Genomic DNA, 25,392 nt, shown 5'->3' with positions numbered 1-25,392 from the left:
ATAAAAACATGTTACTAACAAATATTCAATTGCAATAAATACAACCCTAAACTAGCATGATATTCGATTGCAATAAATAAAAACCTTAATCTATACTTCCATCCCCTGGTCTGGGCAATGGAACTAATAACTAAGAACATAAAGAACTAACATGATTGAAGAACACCATGAACCAGAAGAATCATTAAACCTTAAGCACCGGCTTCATCTTCTCCCTTGAAGGAGAAGATTAGACTTCCATAAAGAAGGAAGAACACGAAGAACGAGAAGAAGAAGAGTCGAAGAACATAAGACTAGAAAGACTAATTTATTAAGACTCAGCTACTTAAAACCGATATTTTATTATTAATCTCTCTCTGCCTCAAGTTCTGGACACAAGAGTATAAGTGAATTGGCAAATTACAGGTCCTCTATTTATAGAGGTTACAATAAGCTCTAGAAGTATTCCAAACCATCATTTGTTTCCTAATACAAATAGACTTCTTTCAGAGTCCAACTTCGTCTCCAAAACTGAGAAGAAATTGGCTATAGTGTCGATCCATGCGTCTGGACACACTATTCATGCATCTCAGACGCGATCAATACGTCTGGACGCTCGATCCATGCGTCCCAGACGCGTTAGCCGATTTTGTCTCTTCTGCTCTATCCTTCTATCTTCTTTTGCGGGCTTTGATCCAAACAACAAATCTTTTGGCCTTGGGCTTCCAAATAGGCTTTAAAATAAGTCCAAGTCACATCTTTAATAGCTCCAATTCCTTGGCCTTCTCAATGATTGTCCTCGAGCTTTCCATGTGATCTTTAATGCTCCGAATTGCTCCGTTTTACCCCTTTTTCTCTAATATTCTGCAAAACTCTCTCTTTGACCTGTAGAATCATAAAACATAACTTATAAACACTATTAGTCCACTAAGATGGCTAAACAAGAGGCATAATCGAGGGTTAAATAGCACTTTTTGAGCACTTATCACAACTCCCAACTAGCATTTTGCTAGTCTCTTAGCAAATAAGATAAAAAATAGATAAGTGATCAAAATCACATCCTAATAACAAAAATAAAATCCTAACTCATTTTCGCAGGCATTGTGATTGCATTTACCATATGCAACAAGGCTTTAAACCTTTAAGTTCCTAAAAAAGGACGAGTTATAGTCTCGTGAGGGTTTTCAGGTGATATACCCACAAAATCAATCAATAGCATGTTCAAGAATGATAGTATTTTTCAGAGAGAGAAAATCCTTACCAACTTAGTGATTACTCCAACAAGCGGTCTCCATTGCTAACTACATTGCTGCAAAGACTCGTAAATTATGATGGGAGATGGTAAAAATTGACAAAATTCTTAATCAAGGCTTATGTGTGTACTTAGTCAATCTCCTATACTCTCCTATCCAAGAAACGGAATCCCTAGTTTACCATAGGTAGATAATCTCGACTTTCAATCCTCACCGGTCATACTCTCAGAAAAGAATCTCTCAGAAGATGGTCTACTATTTTACCTCATGTATGTGGGGAAAAGAATAATGCATACGATCATCCCACATACTACCTTGAAAAATAGACTTCTGAATAAAAGTAGTCTCATAGAACGAATGTCAATCACATATGAAGTGTCGGGTCCTTCACTTTAGCATCCTCTCACTTATTCTAGACTTTGTACCATACTGTAGTGATAAGGTTGTAAGTTGGCTTGGGTATTGGTTTATGAAGAAAAGGTAGAAAAGATTCTAAGGTTGTTTCTAAAAACACTAAGGGTTTTCCTTCAATCTTTTAAAGATTTCTTCAAATTCTGTATTGTAGAGAAAATTCTTCCTTTGTCTTAGCTTTTCCATCCATTCTGTTCAACTTTTTTTTTTTTTTTTTTTTTTTAAAACTTTGTGGTATATCCTTGATTAGTACTGGATATGCTTGTTTTCCACTAACTTCTTTCACTTAGAACAGAATGATGGTCTTCATTGTATCTCTCTGGTATTTTCTTGTAATATTCCTTTTGTGCTATTTCTTCCTCTTTGTGCCCCTCGTATTCTCAGAAACATATAGGTATGGCTAATAAATATTTTGGCTATACTCCTTGTCTGGAGTTGGGTAAAGGGTAAAGGGTTTTATGAAAGAAAATGGCTTATTGTAAGGTTCAAAAGGGTTTAACATGATGGTCCTACTAGGTGGGATAAAGGCTAAATGGATTCACTACTTGACTTATTAGTATGATACTCTGTTTCGAATAGACTACAAGACCTAATGGCTATCTCCCCAGTTGATGTCACTTCGTGATTAACCAAATCAATGAATAATGAGACTATATTATAACGACATAAAGAACTGAAAGATGTTGAGTCACTAAGACTCGGATTTTTCATAAGAACTCTCTAAAGAATAGGTATAAAGCTCAAGTCTAAAAATTCTACTTCTAGTTTACTAGGGGTTTAAATCTCTCTTCTATCAAAAGTACACAAAACTGACCAAGTATTATGGTGGTGCCTTAATAAAGAATTATATCAACAAGAACTATGTCCGAGCATAATAAATAGTCTAAGCGGTAATTAAATTAATAATATCAACTATCTATCAGTAAGCAGTATAGAATCTATATCCCAGACTCATCATTAAAATTCATTTTTCTCATGCTACTGATATAAGAGAAAAAATATATTTTTGTTTTTGAAAACTAATTTTCAAAATTCATTTCTCAAGTACACCCTCCCCCAACTTAACATATGTATTGTCCTCAATGTATTGAAATTAAGTAAATGAAATGAATGAGAAAAAGGGAAGATGTTACCATTGATGTCGAATATCAAAATTAATCCCAAAAATAAGAACATTTCCTTTTACCAAGATTTTTTTTTTGTTAGGTCTTTTTAAGTCAGATCCCTAAGACTATATATCATGCATTATCAATTTGGAGTGAGGAGATCAGATTTTCTTACCCAAATCTGACGAATGTTTGGAGGACGAGGAGGTATCACCTTGTGGGTTGTCAAAAATACTCCTTGATATGCCGAAAAGATTCCTGGTGAAGTTGTTTCTCTACCTTGAACTATTTCAGGTCTGATGATTGTGTGATAGGCATTGTGGTTCCTCTGTGTAGAAGATTGACGAAAATCTTTCTTTTTAACAGGACAATAGTATCTGATGTGCCCTTTACCACCACAGTGATGATAATGGATGTCTAGCTGACTGTGCTCAAGGTGGGCGGTAGACTGGTTCACATACTTCTCTCGTTCAGACAATGATGGTGTAGAAGAGGCTTCACTAGTGCAATGCTTCTTATCAATATGGTCCACTTTCTGCTTCAGAAGACTCATTTCAGTTTCTAGATTTTATTGTTTTTCCAAAACTTCTTTAAGCTGATTCTCTAGTAACTGATTTTTCTGGGTAGAAGTCTGTTGTTCATCCTGAAATGTAGAGTTCATCTTCTTAAGGTATGATACTCTCTCTGTCAATTTTCCATTCTGCTCACTTAAATCCTGAATTTTCTGTAGAGATTCCATGGCTAGCAACGCCTCTGTGGTGGGTTTCTCAGGTTCATCACAGTTTTCTGTAGATTAAGCACTCTCAATTGTATCTTCGAATGGGAAGGATTCTTGTATCATGCTATCAAGAAAGTACACCTCTCCACCTTCAGCGTCATCACAATCCTTATGCAACAGGTGAAAGATATTTATGTCCATGGACATCTTACCAAAGTTGATCTTGATTTCACCGTTGTGACAATTTATCAAAGCTTTTGCGGTAGCGAGGAAAGGTCGGCCTAGAATAATTGGAATTTTATCAAAGGCCTCCTGGGTGTCTATTGATAAACATAAAATTGAATAGTCTACCTACGAAATGAATGATGAAACTCAAAATGTAAGTAAACCAAAACTTTTTTTATGATCCTTATCAAAGATTTCTCTACTCTCAATCTTATGACATATAGTGGAGTAGGAAGTTCGTTCCACTCCTAGTTCTCTAGCATGGGATGTTTTCTAGTTAACTAATCGGTCTTAAGTCTATGAGAGCTTTACGAAGGGGAATTATACTACGATGCAATATGAAAAGCAATATGTTGAATGTCACTACGAAATATATGGAAATACTAATGTTCTTGAATCTAGATAAAGAATTAGAGGGGAATTGAATCCACCTCGAATCCAACTTAATCACATAGAATAGACTCTTGTAATCCAATTCTTACGTTCTTACGGTAAGAATTGCTCGTTCTAATCCCTAATTAGCATGGCATTTCTACCAATTATAACTAGCATGTGAGGTCGTCCACCCATTCTCATGGCAAAACACGACCTTCTAGAATGGAATAGACTCTACAACGCTTCTACACTATATAACTAAGTTTTCATCAAGGCTTCATCAACCCCTCTAATGGAGGTTTTAGCCTTGATTCATCAAACCATCATTTCCCATTGAAATTGAATACAACACATTACAAAGATTCTAACTTTATGAAATTTAACTAAACAATAATCGAAATCTAATTAATAACTAAGAATTGAATGATAACAAGAATTGAAATTAGATCTAATAAATTGTAAATGACAAAAATCGAAATTGACAAGAATAACTATTTTATTTATCTAATTAATAAAGAACAATGATTTAAAGTTTTAATCTAAAACAGGGAATGAAATTCTAAAACTGAGATCTAAAACTAATTAATGGAGGCTACTAATCTAATTTCTAATCTAGGTCTAACTATCTACCCTTAACAAAGAGTGAAGCTTTGGTTTTTATACATTCAGATCAAAAAATCGTGCATGGGCTTGGAGCCATGTTTTGGGCCAGAGAATCAAGCCCAAAACCCAATTCTTTCAGTCCAAAAAGGCCTCTTCAGCTGCAGTTTGCTTCAACAAACTTTTTGTCCACTTTTGCTCCTCTGATTGGGTCAAGGCTTGGACCATTGGAAAGCTCTTTCCGAGCCGGTCGTTTTGACATAAGGTAGGTCAAATTCCGAGGTCTGAGTCCAAAGCTATGGTCTTTGAAGTTCTGTTGACTTTGTGCACTATTTTATTTTGCGTGGACTTTGACTTTTCAGCTTTGACCGGGCTTTAGAAAGGCTTTGTCTTCTTGAATCTTGGCCTTTAATCACGGAACTCCTTAGTAACCGACCTTTGCTCCTTTATCTCGCTAAAGTGGCACATTTCTGCACATAATGGACTTTGAAGCCTGAAATGCATAAAAACACGTAATCAGTATTAACTCTTAATTATTACTCACATAATTGGTCTAAAAGTATGATGGTTAAGGGGTTAAAACTACAGTTTTGGGCTCTTATCAACCCACCCCCAAACAACATTTTGCTTGTCCTCAAGCAAAGATGAGAAATTAGAATAAGTGACCAAAAATGGAGTTCTATCTACTCTCGTTTCGCTGAGTGCGATTGCATTGACCATATGCAACAAGGCCTTAAACCACTAGGAATTCCCTAGTGGACGAGTTATAGCCTCGTGAGAGTTTTCCAGTGAAGGTACTCACAAACTTCATCTATACTACAACGACTAAGAAATAAAACTATTGTTTCCTTATTCATGCTCTAAATTAACTATACCTCTCACTAGCAATGCATATAGAGTAATCAAGTCGAACTTAAGCTAATATATGCATAATAATCAATCATCTACTTAATAAACATATATACAATGAGTAATGCTATGAAATGCATAATGTGTCCGTTTAAAACTTTGGAATAAATGTCCTTAAGTAGGTTCTCACATAAAAGTCAAGACAAAAATCACTCTAATTTTTCCACTCAAGTTTTGTTACTCCGATTAATGCGTGGGCATACTTTACCTTACAATCTCAATGACACACAAGGAAGCCGAAGTTGATCAAACACATTTGCCACTTACTATCCCACTAACCTATTCCTAATTAAGCTAGAGGTCTTATGAGGTGTTGCGGGGATTAGGAGATGGTTTAAGAAGGAAGGAAATGGATATTCAAAAGGGACAAGTCTGAGATAATAGAGTCTTCATATTACATAACTAGAGAAAACCTTGTTATTTACTTTTGCTTCTACACTTTGTTTCCATCCTTAGCCATATTTTTTTTTTCTTTGTCTTTTGACTCTTTTTATTCTATTTTTTTGGAGTTTTTATTTTATTTCTATTTTTATTTTTCTTTTCTTTGGATGGAAACTTCTTTTCTTTATTTTCTGAAGCAATTAACTAACTTTTGTTTACATAGGTTTTTCTCTTCTTCTTTCTTCCTTATTCTATTCTCAGACTTATCTAAATTGGGTAGGTTGAAAAAAAAAATTTATTTTGTTTTGTTTTGTAATAGGGTAAAGGATTTGTGGTTTATGAAAGGCTCAGTGGGGCGACTAGCGGAAAATATATTTAGGTCAGAATTTCTAGCTATATCGATCCAGAAAGGGCCTAAATTCTCTCTTAGGACATGGTATAGTGGTCAAGCAAATGGACGTGTGATTTCTCTATTCAGAATATACTTCTCCCTTGTGTCATTTCTCAAATGTTTCACTCATATAAGGCTTTAGGCTATATTCTCACAGGATTTGTAGAATAAGTACTCTAGCCTAGATTTCAGAAACTTACTGCCAAACAATCAGAGATACTCATGTAATATATTTATAGATAGATACAAGATTATTACCTACATATTAACCTAAGTTTCTAAAAACTATTCTAATGCAAAAGCTATGTGAGACTTCTAGATTATTAAGAGCATAGAGAAAGAAACAATACCAATATTCCTAAGTGTATAGCATAAACTTTTTATTTTTATTTTTATTATTTTTAAGACAAATAATACGTAATATATAACCTAATATGTGCTTAACATTTACATCGTGTTTCTATACCACCCCCAAACAATTTGGGAGAAGGGGGTTCATGAAACAATTCAATAGCACAATTAAATTATGTAACTAACTAATTTTTATAATTCTTAACATTTTATAAATAAAAGTGCATAATTTACATCCTAAAAGTGTCTAATTTTTGCAAATGTTTCTATCCCACCCCCAAATAATCGAACGCTTTGTCCTCAAAGTGTAAAGAGATAAGGAAAGAATTTACCATAGAAACGTGGCAAAAATTGGCGATTACAGAATGAAAAATGTTGTAAAGATGATATGATAATATGAAGCACAATTAAACTGTTACGTACTAACTAACACAAACTCTCTTTGGAGTAAACATGACAAAGCTTAGGGTGGCAACAAGATTTGAAATGAATACCAAAATCATGCACCCCAAACAAAATTGGAAAACTCTTTTTAAGTTTGAAATTTTTGTTTGGCCTATACTCAGAAAATTGGTATTGTACAAAAACTTGGGTCTTTTAAGGTCGATTCGAGACTTGCTAGATTACTATTTTTATAGCTTTAAAATTTTTACTTTTTATGAATTAGGTTTAATATAAAGGAAAACAATAAGCGATAAAGACATAATTCACACCATAGAAAACATGACTCAAAAACCAAGAAACATGCAAGAGTGGAAAACATGAATTATGTGAACCGTGGACTTAGGATCCGTACTTACAACCACACACTCCATAGGGAGGGCCCGGTTACCTGAATGGTGCATTCACCAATATATGGAAATGAAAGGAATTGCACCAAACACAAAAATTGAGTCGGATTTATAGTCGATACCGAGACTTATCTAAACATATGTATGAATATGCAGTTTATCATATATCAACAACCCAAATAGTTGTGGATCGTTCCATAAATAAATATCACAGAAAACATATCCAAACACAATCAAGCACCAAGATTTCCCTCTGACGCAGCCCTAGTGGAATGAAAGCGTAGTCGGATAGACCTATAACATAACCGAGCATGCACCTTATGTTTCATCTTTGAACGAGAGGGTGTCCTAGTGAATAAGTGTGGAAAAGTGAATGGTTGTGGAAGATATGGTGGATTGGGATAAGTTTTAGAGGGAAAGCATGGAAAAAATGAGTATGTGGGTTTAGCACAAAACTCATTCATGGTGTAGTTAGGGACTGTCTCAAGTCTGAAAATGAAGGTGTCAAGTGGTTTATCCTTGGGAAGTATTTATTTACTAGGTGGATTTAAAAATCATGAAGCAGGAGAAAACTAATGGATCGAAAAGCAAACTCGAGGTTCCTTTGAAAAGGTGGAGGGTGGGGAATATTGGTGAGGGAAGGTGAATGATTCTCAGCTAGAGCTCTCAAGTCCATATCATCAGAAATCTTGATATATGCAAGACATTCCTCAATAGGTGGGTCAAAAGGATCACTGGGATAGAGATTGAAAAATTCATCTTCCGTCATAGCATCAAGGGACGAATGGTTGTTGGCAAGGGGACTCGTGAAGTGGTAAAGAAGCGGTGCAAAAGAGTTCTTGCGGAATTCTTCTTCGATTTAGTCTACTACTAGGGAGTCATTGTTAAAGTCGAATTTCTGAAGGAAAGGAATTTGTTAATCTGTTTCTCCGAAACATGTTTTGAAAGTAATCTTGAGCTAAGCTCTCGATCATGCTAACCTCTCCATTTGTAGATGAATCGGGATCTCGTGTCCTCGTTTTGAAAACATTTACATCAACAGAAAGATGGCCAAAGGACAAGGACATCGAACCATCGCGGCAGTTTATGAGCGCGTTGGCAGTAGCCAAGAAGGGATGCCCTAAAATGATAGGTACAAAGTCGTTAGTGACTTCTGTGTCGAGGATAACGAAGTCGGCTGGGTAGTAAAAATTTTGGACTTTAACCAGCATGTTTTCAACCACACCCTTAGGATACTTAATAGATCGATCAGCTAATTGCAATGTCATTTTAGTAGGTTGCATCTCCTCTAGACCTATTTGTTTATACAAATAAAAGCGGGAGTAAGTTAACACTAGCCCCCGTGTCTAGCGATCGTCCGTGGTGAGAATCTCCTAAGGTGCATTGTCTGATGGGGATCGACCGTGGTCCTTGTACTTAACAATTCCATTATTTTCGGATAAAGTTGGGAACCGCTTCAGTTAGAAAGGCGCCTTTAGGTATGTTGGTCTTACGCCTAGTAGTGCACAACTCCTTAAGAAACTTAAGCGTGGTTAGGTAGCTTTTTTATAGCTTCGAAAAAGGAAGGTTTATCGTTAGATTTTTGAAAACGCGTTCCTAATCTCCTCAAAGTTAGTATCCCCGTTAGCATGGCTAATTTCGAGGGGAACGGTTTTCGCTCTATATTTAGCGTATGGCTCGACTTGATGTGTAACCTTGGCTTTCTGTTTCTTAGGTTGTGGTTTAACTGGTACCTCTACAGTGGTAGGTTCTTCAGTTTCTATTTCGGTATCTAGTTCGATATCCGGTGTAGAGAGTACTGATGGGGTAACTATAGGCATAGTTACTTTGTTATCAACCACTCTTCCAGAACGGAGAGTGGTGATGGCATTTAGCTCACCTACGGTTGTAGTTTCCGTACTAGTATTACCGTTTACCTCAAAGGCTGTGTTTGCTGTTCTAGGATTGGGTATCGCTTAGCCTGGAAACACGCCTTTTGGTTGGGCTTTCTCTTGGGCTAACTGTTGGTTTAAATTATTAACGGATTGTAGAATGTGTTGGTTAGATTGAGCCATGGTTTGGAAAAGTTGTTGGCTCACTTGTATGAAAGTGTCAAGACGATCCGGTTGTGTGGGTGTAGTAGTCACGGGTGGTGTGACTGGAACTATCTCGCATTGATTATTTATGGGCGGATTGTGATAGTTATTATTTACTGGAACGATACCTCTATTAGCATTATAATTATTATAACTACATTGACCTTGTGCTTGACCTTGTCGAGGTTGCGCTTGGTTGTTATAATTATTATAATTACCCTGATCCCGTCCTTGTTGTGGTGGAGCTTGGTTATAACTGTGCGTTGGCCTAACATATTGATTATTGTACCCTGGAGGTGTGACGTGTTGGTTATTTCTCCAACCGAAGTTGGGATTTATTCTCCAAGGGGCGTTAGGTTCACTATTAATGGAACAAGAATGTTCATAGGCTATAGGACAGTGGGAGTCGGGATGCTCAGGACTCCAACAGAAACTACATGGATTTGAATTTACACTCATGACGGGGATAGGCTTTTGTTATACAGAAATAGCCTCTACCTTTTTTGTGAGGGATTCAATTAGAGTTTTAAGCTCAGGATCTAATTTAACCTCAAACATACTGGTAGCCTTAATCATTTGAAGAAGAACTAGCGGAGCGGAGTAATCGTCACTACCCCCATTATTATTATTACGCTTAGTTTGATCTTCCAAAATTTATATGCCTCCTCGAGGCTCCTTTACTTAGGAAACTACCCCCATTCATTATGTCTAGGACTTCTTTATGGTGGTGTAGAAGTCCTTTGAAAAAGGCACGAACTAACGCGTCTTTTGCTAGGTGATGGTGTGGACACTCTATAAGGATATCGGTGAAACGATTCCAAGCCTCTGAATATGATTCATGAGGATTAAATGAAAAAAGTGAATCTTGGAAAGCATTTCATCCGTCTTTTAGGGGTGGGTAAAATGTTCCATAAACAAATGAACAAGTTTGGCCCACGAGTCCACGAATTAATTAGCTTGGGGCGCTTAACCAAGGCGCCGCCTTTATCAACTAAGGTGAAAGGGAATACCCTCAATTTAATTTGTTCCGCACCAACCGTAGGATGGTGGAATGTTATAAGGACTTCTTCAATCCCTACGACGTATCTTTGATAAGGTTTTTCATGGTCTAAACCATGAAAAAGCGGGTAACAAATTAAATATATTTGGGGATGCGGAAATCCCCCACTGGGTCTGCTAGAACGATGCAAGATTTAGGGCTATCGCTCAAGGCTTTATAAAAGTCAGAGAGAGGATTCTCTCTTTCTTCAGCCATAATATCAGGTGGTGTGTGTGAAATAGTAGCTAGAGGTGTAGTGGGTGGGAAACTAGATAGACTTGTTTGTTGACGTAGCCGTGTAATTATGTTAGTTGTTTTTCTTCGACCAGACCTTAATCTCATGCAAGACTAAGTCGAACTTAACTAAACATGCAACACTCCAAACAATTCTGATATACTAGTAGAACCCTCTAACTGGAGATGCGAGGTGTAGAAGAAAGGAATACCTGATTGCGTCCTTGCTTCGCTTATGAATAGTGTCTTGTTTACACGTGTTCAGTGTATATAACAAGTTAAAACACTGAAAAACTTGAAAAATCGAAGTTCGAAACAAACTTGTGGAAATCCGGCAAATTTGGCTGAGGGCGGGGGTGCGCTCGCATAGGGCGCGGTCGCGCTCCTTGTTCCAGTGACTTAGCACGGGTCGCGCTCGGTCTGAGGGCGGGTCGCGCTCGTGGTCCAGTAACTATAGGGCGGGTCGCGCTCAAGGAAGGCGCGGGCGCGCTCGTGTTCCAGGCTATAGGGCGCAGGCGCGCTCCTTATAGGCGCGGTCGCGCTAAGTGTATATTTTTGCGGAACTTTTTCAACGCTGAAAAGGACAACCACAGTATGAATCAAATAAGGGTGGGTGGGTTAATGGGACTTAAAAATGACTAATTCTACTATGAAAACAATGCTAAAGTGCAACTAAGATGGCAGCGGCGCCATTTGATAAACATAAAATTGAATAGTCTACCTACGAAATGAACGATGAAACTCAAAACGTAAGTAAACTAAAACTTTTATTATGATCCTTATCAAAGATTTCTCTACTCTCAATCTTATGACATATAGTGGAGTAGGAAGTTCGTTCCACTCCTAGTTCTCTAGCATGGGATGTTTTCTAGTTAACTAATCGGTCTTAAGTCTATGAGAGCTTTACGAAGGGGAATTATACTATGATGCAATATGAAAAGCATTATGTTGAATGTCACTATGAAGTATATGGAAATACTAATGTTCTTGAATCTAGATAAAGAATTAGAGGGGAATTGAATCCACCTCGAATCCAACTTAATCACATAGAATAGACTGTTGTAATCCAATTCTTACGTTCTTCGGAAGAATTGCTCGCTCTTCTAATCCCTAATTAACATGGCATTTCTACCAATTATAACTAGCATGTGAGGTCGTCCACCCATTCTCATGGCGAAACACGACCTTCTAGAATGGAATAGACTCTACAACGCTTCTACACTATACAACTAAGTTTTCATCAAGGCTTCATCAACCCCTCTAATGGAGGTTTTAGCCTTGATGTATCAAACCATCATTTCTCATTGAAATTGAATACAACACATTACAAAGATTCTAACTTTATGAAATTTAACTAAACAATAATCGAAATCTAATTAATAACTAAGAATTGAATGATAACAAGAATTGAAATTAGATCTAATAAATTGTAAATGACAAAAATCGAAATTGACAAGAATAACTATTTTATTTATCTAATTAATAAAGAACAATGATTTAAAGTTTTAATCTAAAAACAGGGGATGAAATTTCTAAAACTGAGATCTAAAACTAATTAATGGAGGCTACTAATCTAATTTCTAATCTAGGTCTAACTATCTACCCTTAACAAAGAGTGAAGCTTTGGTTTTTATACATTCAGATCCAAAAATCGTGCATGCGCTTGGAGCCATGTTTTGGGCCAGAGAATCAGGCCCAAAACCCAATTCTTTCAGTCCAAAAAGGCCTCTTCAGCTGCAGTTTGCTTCAACAGACTTTTCATCCACTTCTGCTCCTCTGATTGGGTCAAGGCTTGGACCATTGGAAATTTCTTTCCGAGCCGGTCGTTTTGACATAAGGTAGGCCCAATTCCGAGGTTTGAGTCCAAAGATATGGTCTTTGGAAGTTCTGTTGACTTTGTGCACTATTTCTGCCTGCGTGGACTTTGACTTTTCAGCTTTGACCGGGCTTTAGAAAGGCTTTGTCTTCTTGAATCTTGGCCTTTAATCATGGAACTCCTTAGTAACCGACCTTTGCTCCTTTATCTCGCTAAAGTGGCACATTTCTGCACATAATGGACTTTGAAGCCTGAAATGCATAAAAACACGTAATCAGTATTAACTCTTAATTATTACTCACATAATTGGTCTAAAAGTATGATGGTTAAGGGGTTAAAACTACAGTTTTGGGCTCTTATCATCTATCATAATGAAATCCACTGGATAGTAGAAATCGGCTACTTGAACGAGAACATCCTCAACTATGCCTTTGGGAATCTTGGTAGAGCGGTCAGCTAACTTCAATTTGACTTGTGTAGGCTTTAGGTTCTCTAGGCCCAATGCTTGGTACACATGATAAGGCAAGAGATTAACACTAGCACCAAGGTCTAAAAGATCATTACCCGTGAATTTTTCTCCTATCTTGCATGATATTGTAGGACTTCCTGGATCTTTGAGCTTGACTGGAGCTTGCTGACGGATAACATATGTTGTTTGTCCAGCTAGAAATGCTCGCTTTGGAACATGAGTACTTCTCTTTATGTTGCATGCATCCTTCAAGAATTTAGCATATGATGGCAAATGCTTGATCACTTTGAGAAAAAGGATATTGATGTTATCTTTCTCAAATGCCTCCTTCATCTCTAAAAATTGCTTGTCCTTTTGGCTTTGAGCAAGAAACATAGGAAAAGGTTCCTTTAGTACAAACACATCAGCATGTGTCTGCTCTTCTCTCTCTTTGGCATTCTTGCATATCTTGTCTTGGTTATCTTGACAAATGGGAGTTGAAAGGATTTCCCCCACTTCCTTTTGAACTTCATTTGAAATCTTGACCGATTGCTCTGTAGCAATGTCATCATGAGAGGGTACGTCAACCTTGTTGTCTATCTTCAATCCTGATCTGAGAGTAGTAACTGAGATGACCTGATCATGGAGGTGATCAGTACTAGAAGTTGTCCCAATGTGGCATACATCTTCACTCCTCGAAATCGGTTCCAATAAGCTAGGTTGAGTGGCTTGTGTCTTTACAAACAAAGTAGTGGTGAGTTGGTCGACCTTAGCCTCTAGAGACTCCATTCTAGAACATTGACTTGCCTGAGATTGCTGGAGATTGAGCTGAGATTGTGCAAGAAGCTCTATAACACTTTCAAACTTCTGATTTTTCTGTGATAGCAAAGTATTTCCATTCTCCAAATTGGCAGGTGTGGCATAATTTCTCCTAGGATCAGGCACTAACTCTCCACTTGTATTGGAATTCTGTTAAGAGTTTAATTGTTGTTGAGGGACCAACTGTGAAGCTTGACTTGTGTGTGGAATATAACTTTGATCTTTAGAACCTGGGGGTCCAGCGTTCTGTCTCCAATAATTACCTTGAAAGTTATTACCACCTTGGTTAGGCCTCTAAAATGAGTTCACATTGTACTCTCCAACTGATGCATGTTGATAGTAACCAGGACATTCTAGAGTTACATGGGAAGTGTCCGAACAGACTTCACAGTATTGGCTAGCTTGCATGATTGGGAGAGATTTAGCTTGAGACTTGTTGATCTTGGAGGGATTCATAGAGAACTGGTTAAATTTCTTACTCAGAGTTTCAATGCTGGTGGCCAGGCTGGCCAATGTAGACTTCAGTTCTTGATCTGATTGTTCATGTGCTTGGTAACCAAATTGCTTTAGCTCCCCCTCCATGCTAGCGACATCCTAGTTGCTAGTAGTCCACTGTTGTGTTTCTTCAACTAAATTCTCGAGAAAGTTGTAAGCTTCCTCTCCATCCATTGATGTAAACTTGCCTTTGTGCATTGACTGTATCATCTGCTTGTTCATCATCGAAAGTCCTCGATAGAAAAAATGAGACAGTGTGCTCTTGTCGTATCCATGATGTGGACATGAGACTAGCAGATTATTGAATTTCTCCCAGCTTTGATGATATTCTTCAGTCACCTTCCCTTTGAAATTGCCGATAGCTTGCTGCATGGCATCTGTCTTCTGGGGTGGGTAGAACTTGTTCATAAACTTTGTCCTCAACTTCTCCCGGTTGTTGATTGAATTGATCGGTGTCTGCGATTAACCATTCGGAGGTTTTACCTTCTAGTGAGAGCGGAAAAAGAATCAACTTGATACTCTCATCTTTGATATTCTGGTTCTTGAAAGTTCTGAGGACTGATAGAAATTTGTTCATGTGAACATATGGCTGAACATTGTATGAACCGTTGAACTTTGGAAGCATAGAGATTACTGATGCTCTAAGCTCAAACTGGTTAGCTTCTGTCTCTGGAAAAATAATACTACTGGGTGGGTCTCCAATGATTGGTGAATAGAAATCGCTCAGCTTCTTCCTCTGTTGTGCTTGCATGGGTAAGATAGCTTCAGGATTATTCAGGTCCACAACACCTCCATCATTGCATGCGGCCATTGTATCAATCTTGTCTAGTACTCTTGCTATGCGAAGATGATGAAAAACAATCCTACTATGCTTGAATACAATTAAACTAATATGCAACTATTCTAAATTATACTAATATGCAAAACTACTTTCCTTCAACTGGGTTGGGCTTCACAACTAGTATCTTGCCCGTTGTCTAAAGTTGTCTCTTCTAGGGTTATGGTGAATCACTTGGATTGCTTAAGTACCACAGCCCACAGACGATAGTCCGTTTGTCAAGATACAGACAAGAAACACTAGAGTTTGATGTTTCCCTGTGTTGGCTTACAACTTCAATTGTTGAAAAAGTCCTAAATGCAATTATACTAGAAAGCAATAAAACTAAACTACGATGCAATTATACTAAGAAAGAAATTAAAAGAATGAAGATTCGACTAACCTGGATGGTAGATCTTGTCTTCGAGATGTCCTTCAAGCTTCTCTCTTTCTCAAATGGATGGATGATGCGGCTAAAATTACCTCAAGATCCAAAATTCTAATCTAGAAAGAAAACGTTAAACATAAACAACTTAAAACGGCAGCGGCGCCATTTGACAAGCCTTCCTTTTGTGTGTGTAGATGAGATGGTATATGGATGATGTAGATAGATGATGGTCATTGAACAAAACAGAAGCGTATCAAAACCTAATTATCCCTCAATAAGTAAAGGATGAGTAGGGTATCGTTCCACTTTTAAGTGTATGTTTATATGAAGGACAGGATTGGAAAGGGAGTTTGAGGGATTAAAAACTATTATTATAGATTTTAGAGATTCTAATGCTAAACTAAACTAAACTAAACTATTGAGAATTTATAAGAGAGGGAATTCAAGATATTAGAATCACCCAATACTTTTGATTCAATGACTTTTTGCTCCATGGTTGTTCACACAAGTAGACTACAATTAGGCAATCGAGCGAGTGTCGATGCCCTCTTAGACAAAACATCATTAACAAATAACTCTACTTAAGGTTATTCCTATATTCATGTTACTAGTATCTTCTCTCCTTTTATGTGAGCTTGGTCAGCTATTCAATGAATCACCATCTAAGGCAAACACAAGGAGTACTTCCCTTACTCTAAAACAATACACAACTAGAATAAAAGTAGAGAATAATAGTATAATATTCAATTATAATAAATAAAACCCTATTCTAGCATTGTATTCAATTGCAATAAATAAAAGCATGTTACTAACAAATATTCAATTGCAATAAATACAACCCTAAACTAGCATGATATTCAATTGCAATAAATAAAAACTTTAATCTATACTTCCATCCCGTGGTCTGGACAATGGAACTAATAACTAAGAACATAAAGAACTAACCTGATTGAATAACACCATGAACCAGAAGAATTATTAAACCTTAAGCACCGGCTTCATCTTCTCCCTTGAAGGAGAAGATTAGCCGTCCATAAAGAAGGAAGAACACGAAGAAGAGTCGAAGAATATGAGACTAGAAAGACTAATTTATTAAGACTCCGCTAGTTAAAACCGATATTTTATTATTAATCTCTCTCTGCTTCAAGTTCTGGAGACAAGAGTATAAGTGAATTGGAAAATTACATAAGACACTTAGGTCCTCTATTTATAGAGGTTACAATGAGCTCTAGAAGCATTACAAACCGTTATTTGTTTCCTAATACAAATAGACTTCTTTCAGAGTCCAACTTCGTCTCCAAAACTGAGAAGAAATTGGCTACAGAGTCGATCCATGCGTCTGGATGCACTATTCATGCATCTCAGACGCGATCAATGCGTCTGGACGCTCGATCCATTCGTCCCAGACGCGTTAGCCGATTTTGTCTCTTCTGCTCTATCCTTCTATCCTCTTTTGCGGGCTTTGGTCCAAGCAACGAATCCTTTGGCCTTGGGCTTCCAAATAGGCTTTAAAATATGTCCAAGTCGCATCTTTAATAGCTCCAATTCCTTGGCCTTCTCCATGATTGTCCACGGGCTTCCCATGTAATCCTTAATGCTCCGAATTGCTCCGTTTTACCCCTTTTTCTCTAATATTCCACAAAACTCTCTCTTTGACCTGTAGAATCATAAAACATAACTTACAAATACTATTAGTCCACTAAGATGGCTAAACAAGAGGCATAATCGATGGTTAAATAACACTTTTTGAGCACTTATCACCTGCACACAGTAGATTTATCAATATGACTAGTATACTGCAAAGCAATTGGGGCATGAGCGGAGAGGAAGATGGAGAGGGAGAAGGGTGTGGAGAGTGGAGAGGGAGACGAAGAGAAGAAAACTGAGGACAGGCAGACAGAAACCAACAAAATCACATTTTTGCCTCCTCATACCCCCTCGCCCCGAAACATTAAGCTCCGCTCCACTTGATCTGTAATCTCTAATTATAATTGAGGCTACTAAAGGAAGTATTTGGTTAAATCAACTCGACCGGGTTGAGTAGAAACTCCCAAGTTAAACACCTTTTATAACATTCGAACAACCGAGTTGGCTGGTTCATAACTTGAATCTGGCAGTTCAAACCGTTAAAAAACTAGTTAAACCCGGTTCAATAGTAAAAAGTCAATTTGGGGAGTTTCCAATCCAGGTCAAACTGGGCGAGTTGTAAAACCATACTTACAAGGACTCTGTCAACCGGCCTTGCCAGCATTCCATGAATTAATAAGATATATGTACACACCATAGATGATACTAACCATGGTGTGTATTGGTATAGGTTTTACAATTCACTGTGTCCGATTAAAAAGTTTATTTTGATTAGATACATCACATTATTTAATTTTTTAGTTTTTTTTAAACCAAAATCTAGAGTAAGCAAGCTGTACCTGCGCTATCACATATGGGCCCTCTAATAAGCAAGAGGTGAGGGTGTATTGCATGGCAAAGTCTATAACCAAGGCTCTAGATGCCAGCGCACCCATATTGAGGGTGTACTCTAGAACTGCTATTTTTTTTATACACAAAATTATCAAATATAGTTTTTTTGGACGACGTGTGATACCGTTCATGGTTTTAATTAACAGTTTCACCGATCCAATATGAACCTGTTAACTCTCTAATCTATGTCTCTCTTGCTCAAAACATAACTCTGAACTTTGATCATCTTGATTTTGATGACGATATCACTATTCTTTGTGAAATTTGCTCTATCATAAAATATTTGTCCGACAAAGATGAAGAAAATTCACATAAAAATTAAAAATTAAAAATTAAAACTAGCTAGTTAATTTAACTAGTCAAAAGCTAATCATATTTGTCCTATCAACTGACTAATATTTTTATTTTTATATAAGGATGACTTGTGTCTTAACACAGGCATCCAATTCATTCATCACGTGAGAGTGTGTGCAATCTAAAGGCGCATGACAGTTCATATTAACAGACAAATGTTTAGTGACATATTGCTATTATTAGGCTTCCGTGAACCGGCTTATTACATTAGAATTCAGATATTTGTATACTCATAAATGAATTTAAGACACAGGTCAGTTACAAACAAGTTGCAGGTGGGAGAATATATATCAAGCACCGGAGTTAGTACATGAAGTACTGCGAGTGATGAAGTGCATAGGAGGAGCAATAATTCTACATTGACACATTCTTCCGAAGTTCGACCACGTGACATGATGGAGGGGGGTAACTCTTTAACAACATTTCTCTCACCAATAAACATGATAGTAGAATATCGCTTTTGATTTGAATCTATCATACCAAAGTAATGAAGATGAAGGAAAAAAATTCAAAATATAATTGTTGACAAATGAGATAACTCGAAAGACTATTACACTTTGGATTACTACAATAGACAAGTACAAATACCGATGTTTTTTGTTCTGCCTAAGTCTCGAATTCTGTTATAAAAATTAGTACATAACAAATTAGTTGCATCAACTAGTATACAAAGTCAGTCTGTATGCTACTCCATTGCAAGGACAGGTCAACCTAGGCTTTTACATCTGAACGAATATCGAACATTGTGTATGAATGAGAGCACCAAAATTTTACACTTCAAAAAGAACACTACAACAAAATGGTGGAAGACTGTCTCGTCGGGTCGGAGAGAGCAATATAATGCTAGTGAAGCTTGGATTTAATTCTATACTTGGCTGGGGATGTCAGAAGGACATTTCTTCGATATAGAAAGGTGATCCTAGGAGGTAACAGAACGGTTTAAAGGCTATCATGATTCAGTATGAAAGTAAATACATCTAGCTAGAGAGAAAAACCCCATGGGAAGTAGACTGATTATTCCACACGTGGAAGCATAAACATGAAGCCTTAATTGAAAGGATGAGTGGAGGTGGTTTAATGTCGGATATGTCAATTTTTTCCATTATTGACTTCTGATAAGAGCCCAAAACTGTAGTTTTAACCTTGTAACAGTCATACTATTAGACCAATTATGTGAGTAATAATTAAGAGTTAACACTGATTACGTGTTTTTATGCATTTCAGGCTTCAAAGTCCATTATGTGCAAAAATGTGCCACTTTAGCGAGATAAAGGAGCAAAGGTCGGTTACTAAGGAGTTCCGTGATTAAAGGCCAAGATTCAAGAAGATAAAGCCTTTCTAAAGCCCGGTCAAAAGCTGAAAAGTTGACGCGGGCTTGACAAAGAAGTCAAGTGAGAACTTCCGAAGGCCGTATCTTTGGACTCAGACCTCGGAATGGGGTCTACCTTATGTCAAAACGACCGGCTCGGAAAGAGATTTCTAATGGTCTAAGCCTTGACCCAAGCAGAGTAGCAAAAGTGGATGAAAAGTCTGTTGAAGCCAACTGCAGCTGAAGAGGCCTTTTTGGACTGAAAGAATTGGGTTTTGGGCCTGATTCTCTGGCCCAAAACATGGCTCCAAGCCCATGCACGATTTTTGGATCTGAATATATAAAAACCAAAGCTTCACTCTTTGTTAATGGTAGATAGTTAGACCTAGATTAGTTAGCCTCCATTAATTAGTTTTAGAACTTAGTTTAATTAGTTTCAATTCATTGTATTAGATTAAACCTTTGAATCTTGTTCTTCATTTGATTAGATCAATAAAGTAGTATTTTTTATCAATTTCGATTTTTGTCATTTCCATTTCTAGATCTAATTTCAATTCTTGTTCTTATTTCATTTTAGTCATTAAATTAGATGTCATTATTGTTTGATTAAGTAAATTTCAATTCTTTACATTATGTTTAGTTTATATTCAATGGGAAATGTTAGTTTGATGAATCAAGGCTAAAACCTCCATTAGAGGGGTTGATGAAGCCTTGATGAAAACTTAGCTGTTAGTGTAGAATGGTTTGTAGATTCTATTCCACTCTAGAAGGTCGTGTTTAAGCCATGAGAATGGGTGGGCGACCTCACATGCTAGTTAGTATTTGGTAGAAATGCCACGAACACTAGGGATTAGAACTTCGAAATCTTGGCCGTAAGAACGTAAGAATCGAGATACAACAATCTATGCTAGGTTATTAAGTTGGATTCGAGGTGGATTCAATTCCCCTCTAATCCTTTATCTAGATTCAAAAACAATCATATTTCCATAGCATTCGTAGTTTAAATTAAAATAATCAATTTCATATTGCATCGTAGTATAATTCCCCCTCGTAAAACTCTCATTAGACTTAAGACCGATTAGTTAACTAGAAAACATCACATGCTAGAGCACTAGGAGTAGAACGAACTTCCTACTCCACTATATCTCATAGGATTGAGAGTAGAGAAACTTTGATAAACATATAGGCACATAAATAGTTTTAGTTTACTTACGTTTTGAGTTCATCGTTCATTTCGTAGGTAAGCTATTCAATTTTATGTTTATCAACTTCGATATGTCATCAACTGAAAAGGGTATGCTGTGAGGTAAATGGAAGGAAGCAAATGATCAGTACATTATTAGTTTTGCGCATATGGAGTCAAAGAAATGAATGGATAACAAAATTGAATAGTTTGACCTATGTACCTTGAATCATCATCTAACAAGAAAGAACTGCTGCAGCATTGTTTGAATCTTCAGTCATCAACACTCTCTTGTTGGAAATGACCTAGTCAAAGATAATCACTACACCATATCAGTCTATTTGTAACGGATATAGTACCATTACTACCAAATATTAGTAACGGTTATCTTGCGTTGACACAAAAGCGTGACTAATATTAGTAACAGAAATTAGTAACACTTCATATCCGTTAGCAAATTTACTAACGGATATAAAGTGCACTGAAATTAATTTCAGTAACAAATACGTAACTGTTACAATGTATTAGTAATGGATACCAAATTTTTTAGTTCTCCATCAGTAATGGATATAAGTGTCACTATGATTTTATAGTAAGGGATTTTGTCCGTTAGTGTTGGAATGTTTCTAACGGTTTCGTATCCGTTACTAATGATTCATTGTTTTAAAAAATATATATATATTGTGCTGTATTTTGCTATTATACCACCTACAGTATTGTTCCTAGGCTACCTGCACCTAGGATGTCCATCTTGCCCGACACCCGAAACCCGCCCAAAACCTGAACAAAATACCCGCATCGAACCCTGCTAGAACCCAACAAAACCCAAACAAAATACCCGCACTGAACCCTGTCCAAAACCGACAAAACCCGAACCCGAACCCAAACCGAAATACATAGGGTAGGGTTTGGTCACACTCTCTAAACCCAAACCGACCCGAGGCTGACCCGATAATTTAGCCCTAAATCCGTTAAAAGGGCTAAAAACCCCGAAACCGAACCCGGACCGAAATCGAACCCCAAATTAATCCGGTTTCAATTGTATACTAGTAATCTCATATAAAATAATGAGTTACATAAATATTTGGATTATGATCTCATTCATGTTTACAATGATGAGTTATTTAATATATTGGATTATGAAAAAATTTATGTCGGGATTTCTAATTTTTTAAGTAATTGCACGTGATCATGTGTTTATAGTTCATTCCGAGTCCATCTATTTTTAAATTATATCAAATAATTATGTCCGAATATAGCTGATAATTACTTCCAAGTTCATTAGAAGTTTTATTTTGTTTGAAGGATTGGTGGATAGCCAAAGAAAGAATAAAATGTAGATATATATTTCAAATAAATTTTCTGTTTATTGTCATCTTTATTCATTTATACCGGGCTTTATCCTACCCGAAATCTAAACTCGAGCCCAATGGGTACCCGAAATATAGGATTAGGGTAGGATTTGGTCACACTTCTCAACAAAATACCCGACTCTGAACCCGACCTACTGAAAACCGGTTCGAGTTCGGGTAACCCGATACCCGTTCAAAACCTCGAAAATCAGGTTCGGCCGGGTCGGGTACCCGTTTGGACATCCCTACCTGCACCTGCTTCTACCATACATTCCAAATATATTACACAACCTGTCCATCCCATTAGACATCAATAATTGCCCATGCTGTATGGCACTAATAACCTCAGCACACCTTTGGCACTATGGTAAAAACCAAAGATTAGTACATACTAAACTCCCCCGGAGGTAAAAGCTTAGCTCACCTCGAGGTACCCTAGTGAGATACATATACTTGCAGCCACTAATTCGATGATCTTATCTTCTAATTACATGTGTCATCTCCTCCATGGACAAAATTACAGCATTGGACAAAATTACAGCAGTCTTAAAATTTAAACAATATCCAAATAAAATTTCATAAGAATCTACCCACTTACCTAGCATTTGAATAACGATATAATTTTGATTAACTGAGAAGTAACACAAAAGGAAAAAGAAGTCAGCACAATTGAAAAGTGTGCTCATATAGGTTCTACTATAAGCACAAACTGGTTTGCCTAACATTGAAGCAACAAAATAACTGACAATTCAACAAAGTCAAATAATTACAACACCGTCGAATTGCATCATGAAAACTATATATTCAATTCGGATTTCGCAATTCACATTTTCAAGTGAGGCAGTAAACTTGAACACATTTCTCGAGCAAATATGGTTGAATAACTATTTAGCTGCAATATGTGCATGAGATTTCCAATTAAATCCGTGATGCTTGAACCTGTTGCCAATAAATAGAAAGCATGAATAAGTTGGCAAATAAAAGAGATGAGCAAGCTAGGGAAGATCCAACTAAGGGGATTAAAAAATTATTTGAAAGGCAAAAGCATCAGGTTCGGACACTCCCGAAAGAGAACACCATCATCTAACTGAGATTGAAAACCCAGAATGGCGAGAATAGCTAACATGCAACAAATATCTAACCACAATCAACCTCTTTGACTCTTTACTATACTGAGTACATGAGAGTGAAGTTAAAAAATGAGACGCGATCCAATATCACTAACTGTTAAACGAAAATTTGATATTAACCAATCAAATTGGTTAAATAGTTTCAGCTTTAGGATTCTACTAATCCACTAACACCGAAAAACTTGTACCCAATAAACAAAAAAACTAGAGTATAAAAAGTATAGCTAAAAATGACAATTGTATCTTTGAGTACAGCGAAGGGAGCATTCAAATTGACAATTGTCACATCCTTTGTCATCAATGCCACACATTCTGACAACAACATACTAAGAATTACTAAACAAATCAAACTAATTGATCATCATTTAATTGCTTATAGAAGAAAGAGGACAACAACAACAACATATATAAGAGTCCTTATAATGAGATCCATGGCTATAAAAGAGTAAGACCGAGCATAACTTCTGACTATCATAGCCAAATGCAACAAAAGAAGATTCACTAGAAAACAAGACAAAAAATACTATCTTTTTATGTAGGGTCCTGAAACCTAAATTTGATTCAAACTATGTCGAAAGGCTGCTAGAAATCAATCCAATGCTACTGGACTGAGCAGACTACAACACCGTGTAAAAAGCTAGCTAGCTAGAAACCTAAATTTGACTTTAATAAGTTTTCAATGGGGACCTTGTTGTGGGCGACCAGTAGAGACTTAACATAGTTTGCTTCATGATCCAGTGGTCCTTGTTAGTTCCTTTTTTAGAAAAAAATAGTAGGTAACGATAGGTTTATCCTTCTCTTCCTCTCTTCTTTCCTATTTCGGTAAAATCCTGCACTGAGTACAGTGTTAGTTCGTATAGGATAGGAAGCTTCTTCTTGGCCTTTGTGCTTGTGACTTGACTTTTCTGGGGGTTCCTTATGGCTGGTCTTGGTCCTGCTGTTGACGGTCCCTCGGTTATGGGAGGACAGGGGCTCTGGGCGACTTTGTTTTCAATTGGAACAAGCTCAAAAAATACTTCTCCGAAGATTTGAGACTCATCGTGGATGGGATAGCGGAAATTCCAGTTAATATTGTTGAGAAAAGGAGTCTCTATGTGGAGTGAATATGTGGTGGGGTTTTTTGTAGAAAAACGGCTACCTTTTCCAATGGTTAAAGCCGCCTCGCTCGGCAAAGTGGAAGGTTAAAGGCGCTATTCAATATCAACCGATCGTGAGCTTTTCTACTTTAAGTTTAACCAGGATGAAGACAAAAAACAGGTATTGGAAGCAGACCCGATATTTATAGCAGGTAAACTATTTGTGATTCGTCAATGGTCTCGAGAAGTTGAAGCTCAAAAGACTAAGATAACAAGTATCCCAATTTGGGTAAAACTTATGGATTTGCCAAAGGAATTGTGGACAGACGAAGGGTTGGGATATATAGCTAGCTTGATTGGTGAACCCTTGCGAACTGATGAGGCCACCATTGAAAGAACTAGATTGATGTATGCTAAGATCTGTGTAGTTATTCCTATAGACTATGAATATAAGAGTTCGATTCAAGTGAAAATGGGGGATGAAAAAATAGTTATTAATCTTGAATACCCCTGGGTACCTCTGTCATGCTCTAGGTGTAATAGGTTTGGTCACAAGCTTTCAAGCTGTCCCTCTCGACCAAAACAAGTTTGGCGTGTTAAGCCTGTAAACTGTACAGGGAACACACATGAGGAAGTGCAAGTTCAAGAGCAAGAGGATACTACAGATGGGAATTTTGAAGGGGGCGAGAACAAAGAAGGAAATGGATTGAGTATGGTAAACTATGTCCCAGATTCAGAGGAAGGAACAGGCTGTCCGATGCTAGTGTCCCAGCAATTAGTAATGTCCGACATTCCTCGAAAGGATAGCATGGCTTCAGCCCAGAGGGGATTAGAACTAGTGATCCATCAAGACTATCCAGCTGGTTCTGACCAGCTTCACCAGAGAAAC

At 37.1% G+C, this 25,392-nt stretch overlaps 1 protein-coding gene across 1 annotated transcript in view; it reads left to right on the top strand.

The window, feature by feature from the left end:
- LOC147492651 (uncharacterized) overlaps window positions 1–25,392 on the top strand; it is a 32,701-nt gene that overhangs the window by 5,729 nt on the left and 1,580 nt on the right. The window contains exon 2 of the mRNA XM_086567576.1: window positions 24,685–25,341. Coding sequence (XP_086423702.1) covers window positions 24,685–25,341 — 657 coding nt within the window. The remainder of the gene's footprint in view (window positions 1–24,684; window positions 25,342–25,392) is intronic.

Source organism: Coptis chinensis, chromosome 6 (assembly GCF_015680905.1).
Source record: "Coptis chinensis isolate HL-2020 chromosome 6, ASM1568090v1, whole genome shotgun sequence".
NCBI lineage: Eukaryota > Viridiplantae > Streptophyta > Magnoliopsida > Ranunculales > Ranunculaceae > Coptis > Coptis chinensis.
Note: the sequence above shows the minus strand (reverse complement) of the source record. Positions and strands in the feature narration are given on the sequence as shown.